The 17,399-nt window shown below is 41.0% G+C and overlaps 1 protein-coding gene across 27 annotated transcripts in view; it reads left to right on the forward strand.

Annotated features, from left to right (window-relative positions):
* Window positions 1-17,399, forward strand: part of LOC145344414 (calcium/calmodulin-dependent protein kinase type II delta chain) — a 323,172-nt gene that overhangs the window by 196,280 nt on the left and 109,493 nt on the right. For 17 of the 27 annotated variants that reach the window (XM_080191547.1, XM_080191627.1, XM_080191583.1 and 14 more), the window contains exon 6: window positions 13,289-13,361. In XM_080191547.1, the coding sequence (XP_080047673.1) occupies window positions 13,289-13,361 (73 nt within the window). Of the gene's footprint in view, window positions 1-13,288; window positions 13,362-14,271; window positions 14,345-17,399 lie in introns of those variants that run through there. The other 10 variants (XM_080191556.1, XM_080191738.1, XM_080191645.1 and 7 more) reach the window with 2 other exon arrangements.

Raw genomic sequence — 17,399 nt, forward strand, 5'->3', positions numbered from 1 at the left:
GCAACTTTATAAGACCCTTGTCAGACCCCACTTGGAGTACTGTGCGCAGTTCTGGTCACCTCACTATAGGAAGGACGTGGAAGCTATTGAAAGGGTGCAGAGGAGATTTACAAGGACGTTGCCTGATTTGGGAGGCAAGCCTTATGAAGATAGGTTGAGGGAGCTGGGACTCTTCTCCCTGGAGAGGCGTAGGTTGAGAGGTGACCTGATTGATGTTTATAAGATGTTGAGAGGAATAGACAGGGTGGATTTTCAGAGGCTATTTCCCCGAGCTGAAATGGTCGCTACGAGAGGATACAGATTTAAGGTGCAGGGAAGCAAGTACAGAGGAGATGTTAAGGGTAAGTTTTTCACCCAGAGAGTGGTGAGTGAATGGAATCGGCTGCCGTCAGTGGTGGTGGAGGCAAACTCGCTGGGGTCTTTTAAAAGACTTCTGGATGAGTATATGGGATCTAATGGGATTGGGGGTTATAGGTAGGTCCATGGCTTAGTAGGTATAGATGTGATTGGCGCAACTTGTGAGCCTGTTTGTGCTGTAGTGTTCTATGTTCTACTTCCCAGGCACAACCTACTCCCTTTGGGTGATGCACTCACCTACGCACCCGCGGCATGTTCTGCTTGCCCAGGTCCACTTCATGGGGGAATCTATTGTGATTCACATGGACAACCTATCGGGGTGGGAGTGGGGGGAGGGTCAGGTTTAAAGTCTGATCCCATCGGCATGAACTGCATTTTGGGATTCACGTGGGATTGTCCCATTCCTGAAAACAGGAGCGCAAAATTGGTCCCATTGATAATTGATGTGAATGTTAGAATGTAGTGAAGGTTCCTTCATGCAGACATCTAAGCTCAGCTGAGTTCAGCTAGCTGAAAGCAGGAAAATTGCAGAATTCCTGTGAAAACACTACAGATTGGTTCACAGAGATTCTTTCTATCCTACATGCGATGCCAGGTATCTTCCAGAGAATCGGGCCCTGAGGTAGTTTAGACTTGAGACAAGTTTGCTGCTTTGGTGTTGACAGGCTGGATGTTAAACAACAGATTGATTAGGAGTATATGAACGCAGTAACATTTTCTAAAGGCTAGAGGAGCGTAGGCCCTATAACGTTGCCCATCAATGAGTCAGTTTCAGGTTAACCATCTATTTCTATGCCTCTGGTCTACATTTGTTGTTCACTTTAGGAGATGAATGGTGGTTATCAGCGTCTCTACAGTTATAATCTATGATGGCACTCTCTCTTTGTTATGAGTCCAGGATGGGTAGACAAATGGTCTGCTGCTCCCTCGTTTCATTGATTGTTCTGGTTCACAAAACGATAGGTGTGAGATTCCACAAGGATGAATTCTGAGCTTTTTCCTGTAATTACTGTTGGAAGTTTCCACGTCTGTAGCCAACTTGCAAATCATGTGACCTGTAACAGCCATGTTTTTGGTCCAGCAAGATCCATTTTTTAAATAAACAAAGTAAAGTTTCATGATCTTTTTCACATATCTTCTAAACATGACCATATATAGTACCACTTTCTCCGCTCTGTATACAGGGTTTTTAATTCTGGAAATTTAGTTTAGTTTTTACACTTGGTGTAAACTGACCTGGTTGTTGACAATTTACCAAAAGCTCGTATTGTTTAATTGATCCTTTTGTGTCAATTTTCTTTCTTTGAAGAATTACGAAGTAAAAGGAAGTTGTATTTATAAAGCACCTAGAACAACCTCTGAATATCCCAAAGTACTTTACACTCAAGCACGTTACGAATTTTGTCACCAACGCAATGTAGGAAGCACGATACCTCATTGTGCGCAACAAACTGCAAAAGACAGCAAGACCTAGACAATACTTGGGCTTGGGCTGGTTTGTGGCAAACAATATTGTCTGGCACTTCTGTGGGGAAAATGACCATCTTCAAAAGAGAATCTGACCATCTCCCCTTAACATCCAGTGACATTAAGCATTGCTGAATCCCGCAACATCAGCCTGTTGAGTTTCTTGTTATTCTTCCAAGGCATGCGGGAATCACTGACTAACCCAGTATTTTTGTTACCTAACTTAACTGCCCTTGAGAAGGTGGTGGTGAGCCATCACCTTGAACTGCTGCAATCCATGTTGTTTGGGTATGCCCACAGTGCTGTTGGAAAAGGAATTCCAGGATTTAGACACAGTGACAGTGAGGAATGGTGATATAATTCCAAGTCAGGATGGTTTGTGGCTTGGAGAGAAACTTGCAGTTGGTGGTATTTCCATCCATTTGCTACCCTTGTCCTTCTTGGTGGAAAAGGTTGTGGATTTGGAAGGTGTTGCCGAAGGAACCTTGGTGAGTTGTTGCAGTGCATTTTGTAGCTGATGCACACTACTGATGCTGTGCATTGGTGGTGTTGTGAATGAATACTTAAGGTGATGGCTCGGTGTCAGTCAAGTGGGCTGCTTTGTCTTGTGTGGTGTCACGTTTCCTGGTGTTTTTGGAGCTGCATCCATCCAGGCAAGTGGAGGATGCTCCATCATATTCCTGCATTGTGCCTTGTAGGTGGTGGACAGGCTTTGAGTGTTTGGAGGTGAGTTCCCTCTCTGCAGAATTCCTCGACTCTGACAGGCTCTTATAGTCACAATATTTATATGGCTGGTGTAGTTCAGTTTCTGGTCAATGGTAACTCCCAGAATGTTTATAGCAGTGATACAACGACAGTAATGCCATTGAATGTCAAGGGGTGATAGTTGGATTACTTCTTTTTGGAGGTGATCATTGCTTGGCATTTGTATGGCACAAAATGATACTTATCACTTATCAGTCTAAGTCTGACTTTTGTTCAGGTGTTGTTTCTTATAGTCATGGACTGCTTCTGTATCTATGCTGAATATTGTGCAATCATCACCAAACATCTTCACTTCCCTCCTCATCATAGAGGGAAGATCATTGATGGAGCAACTGAATATAGTTGGTCCTTTGACACTACCTTGAGAAAATACTCTAAACTTGCTAAATGGGTGCAGTTCCAGAAACACTTCAGAAATTTGACACTATCCAGAATAAAGCAACTGCTTGATGGGCTCCCAATCCATCACCTTAAACATTCACACTCTCCAACCACCTGTGTATAGTGACAGCAGTGTACATCGTCTATATGTTACACTGCAGCAACTTGCCAAGGCTCTTTTAAAGGCACCTTCCAAACCTGTGTCCTCCACCATTTAGAAGGACAAGGGCAACAGGTTCAATGGCAACACCAACTAAAAACCACACACCATCTTGACTTGGGACTATATCACCATTCCTTCACTGGTCCCTTCCTAACAGCATTGTGGGTGTATTTACACCACGTAGACTACCACAGTTTAAGGAAATGCTGCATCATTGGTGCACCATGGCTGAAATGTGTACCACTTACAGGACACACTGCAGCAACTCACCAAACCTTCTTTGGGGACTGTTCCCAAGTCCAAAATCCCTATCAAGAGGACAAGGACAGCACATGCATGGAAACATTACCACCTCCAAGCTTCCTTCCCAAATCTCACCATTCTGACTTGGAACTCTATCACCAGGCATCCACTGCTGCTGGGTAAAAATCCTGGGACCTTAAGAGCACAGTGCCTATAATTTCACCACATGGTTCAGCGGTTCAAGAAGGGTGCTAACCATCATTCTCCCAAGCGCAATTAGGAATGGGCAATGAATACTAACCTTGTCAGCAATGCACACAACCAGTGAACAAATCTTTAAAACCAAGCAGGAATGTGATAATGACCAGGCAGTCTCTTTTAGTGATATTGATTTGGGTCACATACTAACTAGAATACTGATGGTAACTCTCCAATCTTCTCTAAAACAATACCATGGGATCTTTTGTGTTTACCTGAGACAGTGGGCACTGTCTTGCTTTAATGTTACATCTGAAAGATAGCACCTCAACAGTGAAGCACACCTTCAGTACTGCAATGAAGTATCAGCCCAGATTTTTGTGCTCAAGTTCTGAACTGGAACTTGAAATCTCCTACTCTCTGACTCAGATGTGAGTGCCACCAACTCAAGTCGCAGCTGATTCTTTTGTGAAAATTTGTAACCATTTTTTCCTTAAGTTTTTGATCAGTGCAAAGTTTTCAGCACCCAGAACTTACTTTAATATTCTTAGTTTGTCATTATTCTGAATCCCACATTAACATTGCTTTCAGGATCTGCATATCTTTTCCCCTGACTGATGCCCTTGAGATATGTTTTTACATGAATTTTCATGGCATGCTCGCCATCAAGAATATTGTAAGTGTCACATTAGCTAGAACTAATTTACAAATCCATATGGTTGTCTTTAATAAGTTGTTATGTGCCTTTGAGCACATCACAGCCCAAATTGGATAAGGACATTTGTAATGGTGCGCAACAGAGTGGAACTACATTGGTAGCATCATGATCTGTAATGAGATAACCCTGAGGGTATATGCTGAGATTCTCTGAGCAATACCTCCTGCAGCTTAAACTAAACTGCTACTGAAATTCAGAGTTCAATAGTCACTCTGTCAACCACATCCCAAACATTTTGCATTTCTGAGCACTGATTTTGGAATGAATCTGAATGCTTCATGATTAATAAATAGAGCCAGTCTCCAAAAGAAACTGTTGCCCTAATTTGTATGGCTGTGATTTTTTTTGTGTTTGGAATATGAACTTAATTCAAAAACTGGAAGATGACACTTGTGAGGTATAATTAAAAAATTCAATTCTTTAATTATCAACATTGCTGTACATAATATTTCAGAAAAGGGACTTCTCAGAGTGATTGAATTATTGAAGATACAGAACTTTTCATCCTGAGACACTGATGCATGCATCACTTTCAGATAATTGGTATTTTGGTGGCAATCCTTGTGAGGGACATTTAGCTGTTTCTCAAATTAACATGCACATTTGAGAGTCCTTAACATTGAATCCAGAATCAAGTGTTGTGACATTGTGTCAATCATAGGCAAGGGAATTTTCTGATGCTGTCTACCTACCACTCTTCTTGAACTGATGAATTAGTACTCCTTGTTAAATACCATTTGGAACAAGCACTGAAGGTGGGTAGGACACAGACTCCGGATGAGAAATTCTATAGACCAAGTACCAAGAATGTAGAACTGCCACAGGATCAGCTGGCTAAATTCTGAATGGCTTAGCTGCTGAACTGCGTCTGTGGCAGGTGGTGAGAGAACCAACGTGAAGAAGAAACCCACTTGACCTCGTTCTCATTAACTGGTGCACCTATCCACACGTAGGAGTGGTTGTTGGACAGACCTTCATAAAATGAAGTCATCACACTGAAAACTTCCTCTGTTGTGTTGTGTGAAGCGACCACTATGCTGAAGAGAATAGATACGGAATAGATAAAACAGCTCAGTAATGAGGTTTTACGGGACACTGTGCAAAGTCAGCAGGAGAATTATATTCCATCACAATCTGAAATCTTTGAATCAACAGTAGAGTACCGATTCATATGAGGAGTGTAAGAGAGTATGCTGGGAGCAGCACCAGGCTCACCTAAAATCAAGATGCTAACATGGCGAAGCTACAACACAAGACTACTCTAATGCTCATTAGCAGAAGCACTGTGCAACAGAGCTAAGCAGTCCCATAGCCAGTGGATCTGGTCAAAGTTCTGCAGTCCTGTCACATCCAGTCAATAATGGGTGGTGGACAGGACGGAGGAGGCTCATCCCCATACTCAGTTGTGGCGGAAGTCTGCGTGTCAGTGCAAAAGACAAAGCTGACGTTTTATCCTCATTTTCAGTCAGAAATACCAAGTGTATGATTTATCTCTGCCTCTTCCTGAGATCCCTACAATCATAGAGAGTAGTCTTCAGCCAGTTTCAATTAGTACTCATCATATGAAGAAATGGTTGCATGTCCTGAATACTGAAAAGATGTTAGTTCCCAACAGCATCTTGGTTGTAGTGCTGGAAACCTATTCTCCAGGATTAGCCACTTCTCTAACCAAGCTGTTCCAGTGTAATTACAATGCTGGCATGTGATCATGAGGGCATCTCCTGAGCCTGAACCACTTAAAGTCCAACACTGTAGTCTTTCTTCTGGAAATCTTTTATTCTGTCTCTACTTCTCTTTCTCAACCTCAGGTACCAGGTATCAATACCTGTTACTTTTCTTGCACTTGCTCCCTGTCTCCTATTTGGGAATCTTTTCCAATATGGTGCACTATATTTGGATGATATTGCCTTTTTTTTTTGCATGTTTTCTTTTGCGCAGATGCACTGTGTCCATCCTCAGCCCAAAGAACTTAAAATGCTGAATTACACATGCACAGCCCGCTCCCAGTCCATACGCATCCCCTCTCTCTCAGCCCCTCTGTCCAACAAGTTCAGTCTGATATTAGTAAGACCATCTCAAACCAAAGAAGGTCTTATCACTTCCCTATGACAGTCAAAACTATTATCATCACTGAATCCAGCACCGTTAACATTCTGCGGTTAGTCATTTACTTGAAACTTAACTGGAAACAGAATATACCGTGGCCATAAGAGTAGGTCTGGATCATTTGCAATAAGCCGCTCAGCTTCTGGCTTCCCAATGTCTTTCCAGCAGATGTGATGAATTTACTCTCCTCCACCATTCAAACAACATTCAATAAGCTCAACAACACCTGGGTTAAGCAACCAACCTGCCTGTCACCCCATCCAACATCTTAGACATTCACTCTCCACTAACCTCTGCTGTGTTGTTTGCTAAATGCCCTGCAGCAACTTCATAGAATTATAGAATCCCTACAGTACAGAAGGAGGCCATTCGGCCCATTGAGTCTTTACTGACCACAATCCCACCCAGGCCCTATTCCCGTAACCCCACACATTTATTCTGCTAATCCACCCGATGCTAGGGTCAATTTAGCATGGCCAATCAACCTAACTCGCGCATCTTTAGACTGTGGGAGGAAACCGGAGTAACTGGTAGAAACTCATGCAGACACAGGGAGAATGTGCAAACTCCACACAGACAGTGACCCGAGACTGGAATTGAACCTGGGACCCTGTGAGGCAGTAGTGCTAACCACTTGTCAAGGTTTTCACCCTGTGATGTTTACTGCTTAGCAGAACTTGAGAAACAGACAAATGGAAGCACCACCATCAGGTCATTCACATCCTGACTTGAAAATATGTGACCGTGCTTTGTGTGTCAAATCCTGGGAAGCTTTCTGGCAGGGTGTACCTATGTCACATAGACTACATCACCTTCTCGAGGACAATTAAGGTTGGGCAGGAAATGCTTAATCCCATAAATGGTTAACCCCATTTATCATAGAATCCCCACAGTGCAGAAGGAGGCCATTTGGCCCATCGAGTCTGCACCGACAACAATCCACCCAGGCCCTATTCCTGTAACCCCACATAGTTACCCTGCTAATCCCTCTAACCAATGCATCCTGGGACACTAAGGGGCAATTTAGCATGCCTAACCCACACATCTTTGGGCTGTGGGAGGAAACTGGAGTACCTGGAGGAAAACCATGCAGACACAGAGAAAATGTACAGACTCCACACAGACAGTGACCCAAGCCAGGAATCGAACCCAGGTCCCTGGAGCTGTGAGGAAGCAGTACTAACCACTGTGCCACCATGCCGCCACTTCAATAAAAGAAAATCAATAAAAGAAAATTGTGTTTCGTAAAATCCTGAGGAATTAAAGGCATGATTTATAACTGCAGGATTTTCTTTTCTTTCTGTATCATTTCCTGACAACAATATTCTTAAAATGAACAGAACAAAAGAAATGGAGAAATCTTTGAAAAGAAATAGAATAATTCACCTTCAAAGTATGTGGGTGGAGAACAGAAAATGGTTTCAGTGACGAAAGGGGGTTTGATAGAAATGATTAACATGTACAACTTACAGAAAATATATCAATAGCTGGAGAGTGATGTATAGAAAAAGAAGCATAATGAAGCAGCAAGATGGAATTGACTTCTTTGGCCTCAGTGTCTGGTGGAAGAAAGAAAGCAGGTTGACTTCACAATCAGCTCATTCAAAGAGATTTGATGGACAGTGGATGGTTCTGCCCTCTGATTTTCCTGATTCGTAGGAAACTATGCTATCAGCAATCAGTGTAGTCCTGGTTCGTGGAAGTATATATAAATTGATACTTTTCATAAAAGGAATAACAAGTCTCCATCCTACTCCCACTTTGATCTCTCCACATTTGTATGCAGTCTTCCAAGAAAACTCAGCATAAGCTCAGTGAATTGCAATCATCATTATAGTCTGCACCTTTTATCCCTCCAGCTTTAAGACTAACATCAGTGACTTCATACATTAACTGGAGTTCACAGTTTCTCCTTGGCAGTGGTTGCTAGCAGTGCAAGACAGATGTGCCATCGCTTTGGGGAATGGGATGATGATTGCTGCTTTTTGTGGGTCTCCCCACCATCTTGGTACACCCTAATCTTTGTGTTAACACACTTCTTGCCTTCTGCCGGACTACTGGGGCACAGGAGCCCACTCTGCCATCCTAGTTTTTCACACATTTCTTCTTAGCTCGTCCCCTTTTATTACTCATTCGCGTTCACATACTCCATATGTTGTTTAAGTTTTGTATTTCCCTTGTTATTCCTTCTTTTATCTCCTGTCAGTATCAGTGTTTCCATTTAATGGTCTCCTGTTTTCTCCCCAGCAAATTATGCAGCTTGTTTTTTGCATTTTTATCTTCCTTGTTCTGCTTCAGTCAAATATGTTGTTTGTCTTTAATATCTTCTAGTCACAAGGAAGAGTTTTAATCTGTGAGATATTGAGTGACTGACTTCTGTTTCTCTGATGAAGCCTAACACGCTGAATATTTCTATATTTTACTATTTTGGTTTCCAGATTTCCAGTACCTGCAGTATTTTGCTTTTTGACGAAATACTTAATCACTGAATTAATGTATTATAATTGCTGTGAATTTACCAAGCTCTAGATGATGTTGGGCTTGACCCACTTATCATACCATTGTCTTTGAGTCAGAAGGTTGTGGATTCAAATTTCACTCCACAAACTAAGTTTATAATCTAGGCTGATAATTCAGTGCAGTACTAAATAAATGCAGTAGACAGACATGCTGTCGTTCACATGAGAATGAGGCTCTGTGTGCCCTCAGTGCTGGAGATAAACTTTTCCATGGCAGTATTTGAAGAATAGGGAAGTTCTGCTCAGTGCCTTGATCAATATTTACCCCTGAACTGCCACTAATGAAACATTATGTGTAACCTTGCTGCATGCAGAATTATCTTTCATGTAGATTAGTGATTGGGCTGCATTATGACAAAGTCGGGGAGCCAAGTGGCAGCCAAGACATGATTCCAGGATTCCCAACCCCATTTCCCAGGGTTTCCAATTTTCAAGGCTGCCTTTAAGAGTTTAGGCTACTGTATATTGAGAGACAATACCATGCACTCCCAACCTGTCCTAGTTAGGCCTCGTCTTGCACAGTTTTTATAAAGTTGTATCAAAGATTTGTTGCGCACCGCAGTCTGCGTGAGAGAAGCTTTTGAAAGTTAAGTTCAAAAGGTCATTCCCATGTTCTCCATGATGAGGTATACTTCTGCCTCATGCCAAGCTATGGTACTTCCATGCCCATTCACTCACCATACTCTTTAGAACCAATAGTGACAATAAAATAAATAAAGTTTTAAAACCAGCATAGTTATTCATTCATAAATTGTAACTTTCTTAAAAAACCTTTTTATTATAGGCCATTCAGCCAAACCTTGTAAAGTAACAATTGCTGAAACTTCAAGCAGTAGAAATCATTTTGTCTTGTGTAAATAAACATTGTGAATTTGACAGTTTAGATCAGCGAGCCAGAGCTGTCAACCAAGTAGTACTTTCCCTTGGGGCTTAGATATTTCAGTAGATGAAGCCCCGTTGAAGCGAGCCTAATAAACAGCACATCTTAGCACCTGACTGATCCTGTGGCTGCCTCTGAATTATTGCCAGTCTTCATAAAATGAAAATCCTACCTTTCCTGGCACTTTCTGCCAAAGCAGCAGGACAATTGCCTCGACTCCTGCTAATTGTCTCAAGATGTACATCCAGCCTATTGTATTTTAAAAAGTATCGTTTTGGCTATAAAATGCTTTGGGATGTCCTGAGATTATAAAAGGTAAATGCAAGTAGCTTTTTCCTTCTTCGTAGTATATAAGACAAGGAGCAGGAGTAGGCTATTCTGCCCCTCAAGCATGCGCTGTGATTCAATAAGTTTGTGTTGATCTGTTTGTGGTCTCAGTTCCACTTCCCTGTCTATCCCTTTGACTCCCTTGGCAATCAAAAATCTGTCCAACTCATCCTTGAATATATTCAATGGTCTAGCCTCCACTGCTCTGTGGAGACGAGAATTCCACAGACTCTTAACCCTCTGCGAGAAATATTTCTCATCTCAGTTTTAAATGGGGACCCCTAATTTGTAAACAATTTCCCCAATTCTAGACACCCAACAAAGGGAAACATTCTCTCAGCATTCATCCATCAATATGTCAGGGTATTTTATGTTTCAGTAAGATCTTGTCTCATACTTCTAAACCCTAATGCATATAGACCCAACCCGCTTAGCATTTCCACATAAATTAATCCTTTCATTCCAAACTTCAGCCACATGAAATTTCTCTGAATGCTTCTAATGCAATTATATCCCTTCTTAAGTAAGGACACATTTAAACCATCTAAGTCTCTATGTATACTTTATATGTGCTCTTAATAGCTGACTCCCCTAGCTTTTCCTCCATTCCATGGGGAGTCCAGGTGGCCCATATGCGCCTTGAGATGGAGGTAGAGCTGGAAGCCATCCCAGGGCCTTCCACTCAGGAGACTTGTGACCTTACATTCAATCTTGGAACACCTGGATAACACACACACCTATGCCAGACTCCTGTTTATTGACTACAGCTCAGCCTTCAACGCTATTATCCCAACAAAACTTATTTTGAAACTCTAAGGGCTAGGCCTTGGCTCCTTCCTCTGCGATTGGATCCAAGACTTCCTAACCCACAGAATGCAAACAGTTAGGATAGGCAGCGACACCTCCTCCATCATTATCCTCAACACTTGTGACCTGCAAGGCTGTGTCCTCAGCCCCCTACTGTACTCCTTATATATCTATGACCATATGGCCAAATTCTCCTTCAACTCGATTTTCAAGTTTGTTGATGACACCACCATAGTGGGTTGGATCTCAAAAAAGATGAGAATTTAGTGAAATGGTTCAGCAACAAAAATCTAATGTTAGTAAAACGAAAGAGATAGTCATCAACTTCAGGAAGTGTAGTGGCCCTATTTATATTAGCAAGGATGAAGTGAAAATGCTCGAGAGCTTCAACATTCCAGGTATTCAGATCATCAACAACTTGTCCCTGTTCTTCCAAGCCAATGCTATAGTTAAGAAAGCCCGCTAATGCCTCTACTTTCTCAGGAGGCTAAGGAAATTTGGCACGTCCACAATGACTCTGTCCAGTTTTTACCGATGCACTATAGAAAACATCCTTTCCGGATGTATCGCAGCTTGGCATGCCTCCCGATCTAACCAAGACCAAAGAAACTATAAAGGCTTGTGAATGTAGCCCAGTCCATCATGCAAACTAGTCTCCCATCCATTGATGAGTAAACCTCTGCTGCGAGCCCTTAAAGGTGAAATGATTACCTAGCTTGCATTTTGCAATCTGAAGAAAGAATCAGAATGGCTAATGATTTGTACCTCTAGACTGCTGTTTGAAGCAAATTTATTAGTTGTGGCTTTGCCTCAGAACCACCTGGGATCTTGCATATCCTTTACAGAATTGATAGAAAAGTAAGGATTCATTTTGATATCAGTTGCTGGTGAGTAGATTTCCAGTGGTGCACATCGCTATAATTGTTTCCAAAATGATGTACATTTATTCCTTCCTAAAGTGCCCTGGGAATTTTGTAATAATTACACAAGTAGGTAATTTAAGATGATTGGAAGGGAGAATATCAGAAAGAATTGCTTGTCTTAATCAGAAAATGTTTTAATTTCTACTGGTGGTGATTTCATTTATGGCCGTCCAATTTTTGTTTTTTTTTCTTGGAGATGTATGGAGTTGTGGTACAGAACAGATTTGAAGTGGAGAATACAAGTAGTGAAAAGATAGCTGTAGTGAAAAAGCAGAAGTAGAATTATCATTCACAACTATGCATGGATGCCCAGACAGTTTGTGTTTTCATTGTTTCATGGGTAACCATAGTTATTATTTATAAGTGCTCAGCTGCAGTATTTGTGCTAATTTTTGTTTATCTGCCCTGCTGCTACCTAGAAACTGAAAAAAAAAGCCCCTTTTCCTGAAAGATGCGTGATTTGCACATGAAAAACGTATTTTTTAGTCCTTGGCCAAATCTTTTTTTGGAATGTCAGTTATCATGTTGGTTACTTTACTTTTATTGTGCTTAGACTCTTGCTGCTGCTTCCTTCAATCAAAGAGTCGAAGAGTACAATTCTGAGCAAGTGATTGTACACTTCATAGTGTATAAACTGGTCAATTATTGGACTATTATAGCTGCACACAACATATGAGCAATGACAGTTACCCAAAGGGTCCTGTTTGCCACCATCCCATCCCACATTCCCTGCAATCTAGGATGATGGTATTTTCCACTTGTATGTCAAGGTTATATTTCTTTCATTGAAGAGCGAGGTGAATGCTATGATAGTTAATCTAGCATTCTCTTTTTTTTATTAAGAAAACTAATTGCAAATCTGACCTTATTCCAGTGCCATTAGTTCCTGTCCCATTTGCATCTAATTTGTTCTGCAACCATTTTATCTACCACAGTTGAATTCTTTAAAACTGCTTGTTCATAAAAGAAAACTGAGGATCATAGGGGGTGATAGTGTTTGTGAAGATTTATCATACATCTCTGTATGTCAGTAAAAGAATAGTGTAATTGTAATTAAGTATGATTTGCTTTGTCATACACAGTACCAGTCACTCATGGCTTTACTAAATTATGAAAAACAACTTGCTGTGTTTTGTCTGTCTGGAATGTTTAAAATAGTCATCTGTAACATCCATGCATTTTTAGATATAACGTTAGATCAAATTAGCTTTTTGGCTGATCAGATTTATTTTGGAGATTATTCTCAATGAAGACTGTGATACTTTTCTTTTAAACTTCTAAATGTGGCTTCATTCACTGTCACTGTTTTTATTCCTTTTTCAAGTTGCAATTGATGAAGTTCTGTTCAGTACTGTGAACTTTCTATGTGTGTGCTGTGAATATGTACCCTAAATTTCTTCTCCCTTCCATTCTTCTGCCCTTGTTTCTTCACAGTCATTGTATACAGCAGATTCTAGAAAGTGTAAATCATTGTCACCTTAATGGCATAGTTCACAGGGACCTGAAGGTCAGTATTTACCCATGAACTGCAACCAGAAATACATTAATAGTGGGTGGGAAAACAACCTTAAAGATATCCCTTGCCTCAGCACATTCTGCATGGTGCCTTTTACCTATTTGCAAGTCCACATGTCTGCTATGCATCATGGCTGAAAGCTTTTGAATGCAATTGGGGGGGAATCTTTTCAATTTTCCGGTTCAGGGCACCAAACTTTTATTAAATAACTTGTTTGAATTGTTATGGTGCAAAGTTTGTGAATATGTAGTTTTTTTCTTAAATTTTGCTTATGATGCATTGCTGCGTGTGAATGAACACCACTTCTGTTCTGAGACTTGGACTGTGATAGCAACTATTTATACAACTGGTCACATGGTGCTCAATTGGAATACGTATAGGCAGTAGGCAAAAATGAGGAATTGTAAAGTGTTAAAAATATGACGATATTCTTTTAACTTAAATTAACAGTTAAATGTTGATTATAATGTTTGCAACCTTCATTTTACATAATAAAATGTTGATGAAAGGTCCAAAAATACTGAGAACAAGCATTTCTTTCCCAAAGGTGTCACTTTGGTAACTGTTATGTTGACCAAAATTAATAGACAATTGTTGAAGTAGTTATCTGTTACTCTTTTCTCATTGACTAATCATGGCCTTATGGTTACCACTGAATGTTTAGCCAGTAGCTAAAAAAGAATGACTATATGTCTAATTGAAATCATTGTGTCAAAGCTGTGAACATTATGGTTCATGTGCCAGTGGTTATTCTGCTGGAGCACCTGTGTTTAGGTCCATTAAGGGCAATTCCAAGAAACACCAGTTGTTTGCTATTGACCATTAAGCCAGTCTCTCCAACAGTACACAGAGAGTGAGTGTCAGCTTGGAACTAACACACGCCCCTGGTGTTTGCATGCAGTCATTGCATTCAGCAGATCCTGGAGGCTGTGCTACACTGCCATCAGATGGGTGTGGTCCATCGCGACCTGAAGGTGAGTGATTTGAAGATGATAATTTGAACAGTTCACACTGGTCTGCAGTCATGCATGAGGTTGAATCAAAGCTCCTTCCACCTTCCCTATGTATATAAGGTAGCAGGCCATTGTTATGGCCCAAAGCAATTGCCCTAGAACATAGAACGTTACAGCGCAGAACAGGCCCTTCGGCCCACGATGTTGCGCCGACCAGTTAAAAAGCAATGACCCTCTAACCTAAACCAATCCCTTCCCATCCATAAACCTATCCACGGACCTCTTAAACGCCCCCAAACTAGGCGCATTTACAACTGCAACTAGGCGCATTTACAACTGCCCTAACATGTGTCACCCACTGCCTTTGGAGAAAAGCAGATTTGGGAAGGTAGGGCATATTTTGTTCTGAAAAAAAAAGTATAAATGAGCAATTACAGTTTTCCTTTCTTTCAGTCTTCTGAGCCATCCTTACCTGCAGTATTGAAGTTGGTGACAGATGCTACTGTATGGGGTTGGATAGCTTAGTTGGCTAGACAGCTTTTTGGTGATACGGAGTGATGCCAACTGTGTGGGTTCAATTCTTCTACCGATTGAGGTTATTCACATTGGCTCTTCTTCTCAACCTTGCCATTTGCCTGAGGTGTGGTGACCAGGTTAAATCACCACCAGTCTATGGTCATCTGGGACTATGGTGACTTTCCCTTTTCTTTATGATTCTGCAATACCCATGTGGTCATAACTCTTGCTCAAGCCTTCAGAGGTTTGGCAGGAAGTTTGAGCATGTAAGTGCAGGGACCAATAGCAGTCCAGCTTTTTGTCTTTGCTCAGTATCCTCATGTCAGCAAAGGAAACCATTAGAGTGGAAGGACTTGATTGTACAGAAGGCTACGTTTTGCCACTTGACAAGACTGCACTTTATAGATAGATTTCTGTCCTTTTTCTACTACTAGTTTTTTGGAACAATCTCCATGTGTTTGTAGGATTAGTTACCTCCTTGACGGTTTTGAGAGTGGATGCACCACATGCAGGGGAACTTGTAAAGGAAGGGGTATAAGTCCAGTCATTGTGATTCATGTTGGGACAAACAGCATAGGTGGAAACAGTGAGGAGGTCCTAATGAAACTGTATCAGGAGTTAGGTTCTAAATTAAAAAGCAGGACCTCAAGAGTAATCATTTCTTGATAATTTGTATAGGAACAGACAGATCAGACAAGCTAACGTGATTAATGGGATGGTATGAAAGGGTTCCTTTTCATGGGGTACTGACACCCAACTCTGCAATAGGAAAGGGCTTGACTGATGGAATGACCTCCACTTACACAGTGATAGGAGCAATGTCCTATCAGAAAAAGTAAACGAGAGAGGTGACAAAAGTAAGGGAAGGGTGTATCCACAAAAAACACAAGCAGCCTAAATGTAAATAGAACAGAGCAGGAAAGCATAGAGAAGAATCAAGTCAGGAAGGACATTAATGGCAGAGGAATTAGTAGAATGGGGGTCTAAAAAAGGTCATGCATTATATGGAGTTCAGTTTTCTAAGTGCAGTCTAATCAAGGTTCTATGCAACTGTAACATAATTTCATAAGTACATAAGAACATAAGAAATAGGAGCAGGAGTAGGCCATCTAGCCCTTCGAGCCTGCCCCGCCATTCAATAAGATCATGGCTGATCTGTTGTGTCTCAGTTCCACATTCCCGCCCTCTCCCCATAACCCTTAATCCCCTTGCCTATCAAAAACCTATCAACCCGCGTCTTAAAAATATTTAGCGAGGCAGCCTCCACCACTTCAACGGGCAGAGAATTCCAGAGATTCACCACCCTTTGAGCGAAGAAGTTCCTCCTCAACTCCATTCTAAACTGCCCCCCCTTTATCTTGAGGCTGTGCCCCCTAGTCCTACTGTCCTTGCTTTTCAATTTTGATCCGCTAGAAATGAACCCCAATATTATCATTTATCCCTTGTACGTTTTGTGGTGAGTTAGTTAAAAATACAACTGGAAGAATTGTCAATTTGGAGCCAAAAAAACTTAATTAAATTTACATACCTATTCCTCTTTAGATACCTTCTGCAGATTCACCTCATCCAAAAAAATTAATGAGTGTCAACCTTATCCATTTTCAAACCTTTTCAACACTTTCCTGGTTTCAAAGCGCAGGCAGGATTGGTATTCAAATACTGCTAAAGAAAACACTTATGTTTAAACTGGTCTCAGAAATACAGCACAAATTGTGAAAAATTACCATTAAAAAGCAATTGATTTTTTTTAAATGTTTGTAAGTTTTAAGTTCATGGGTACAGTTAAATGTCACTCCTATTATGGAGCTCACAGCAAATTGATCAGTAGTAGTTCAAAAATGTGTAGCATTACAACATAATCAAAATAGCATCATCTTAATCGTGGTTTCCAGTCAGTTAAAGACCGAGAACTACCATAATTTGCCCACTACAAGTACAGCCAGCCTGCAAAACAGGCTTCTCATTGCTCTTAGTTGGTTATTAAGAGTCGTCAGAGAGACATACTAAGAATGGATTCATTGGAAGTGCAATTGGAATAAAGCTTCGTCCCAAAGTAAAATCCCTTAATGAATTTTAAGGATTTTAGTTTAAAGTTTATTTATTAGTGTCAAAGTTGCTTAAGTTAACACTGCAATGAAGTTACTTTGCAAACTCGCTAGTTGCCATGCTCTGGTTTGTATTCGGTTACACTAAGAAAGAACTCAGCGTGGCCAGTGCACAAAACGAGCACGTCTTTTGGACTTTTGGAAACCAGAGCACCCAGAGGAAATCCACACCAACACAGAGAAAACATGTGGACTTCACACAGAGTGTGATCCAAGCCAGGAATTGAACCAGGTCCCTAGCATTGTAAGGCAGTGGTGCTAGCCACTGTGCCAAGTCTCAAGCTCCATTTGGTTTTTAATTTAATTTTGGATTTGTTTTAGTAAGTTAAACAGAATCAAATAAGAAATTCTGGAAAGTCAATGTGTGTAAATGTCCAAAAAGATATGTTTGTGTACTGTCAAATTTGGTTTTGCTAAATGAATGATTTTGCCATAAGATATGACCTGAAGCCAGC

This window comes from Carcharhinus amblyrhynchos, chromosome 1 (genome assembly GCF_965287045.1).
Source record: "Carcharhinus amblyrhynchos chromosome 1, sCarAmb.v2.hapA, whole genome shotgun sequence".
Taxonomy (NCBI): domain Eukaryota; kingdom Metazoa; phylum Chordata; class Chondrichthyes; order Carcharhiniformes; family Carcharhinidae; genus Carcharhinus; species Carcharhinus amblyrhynchos.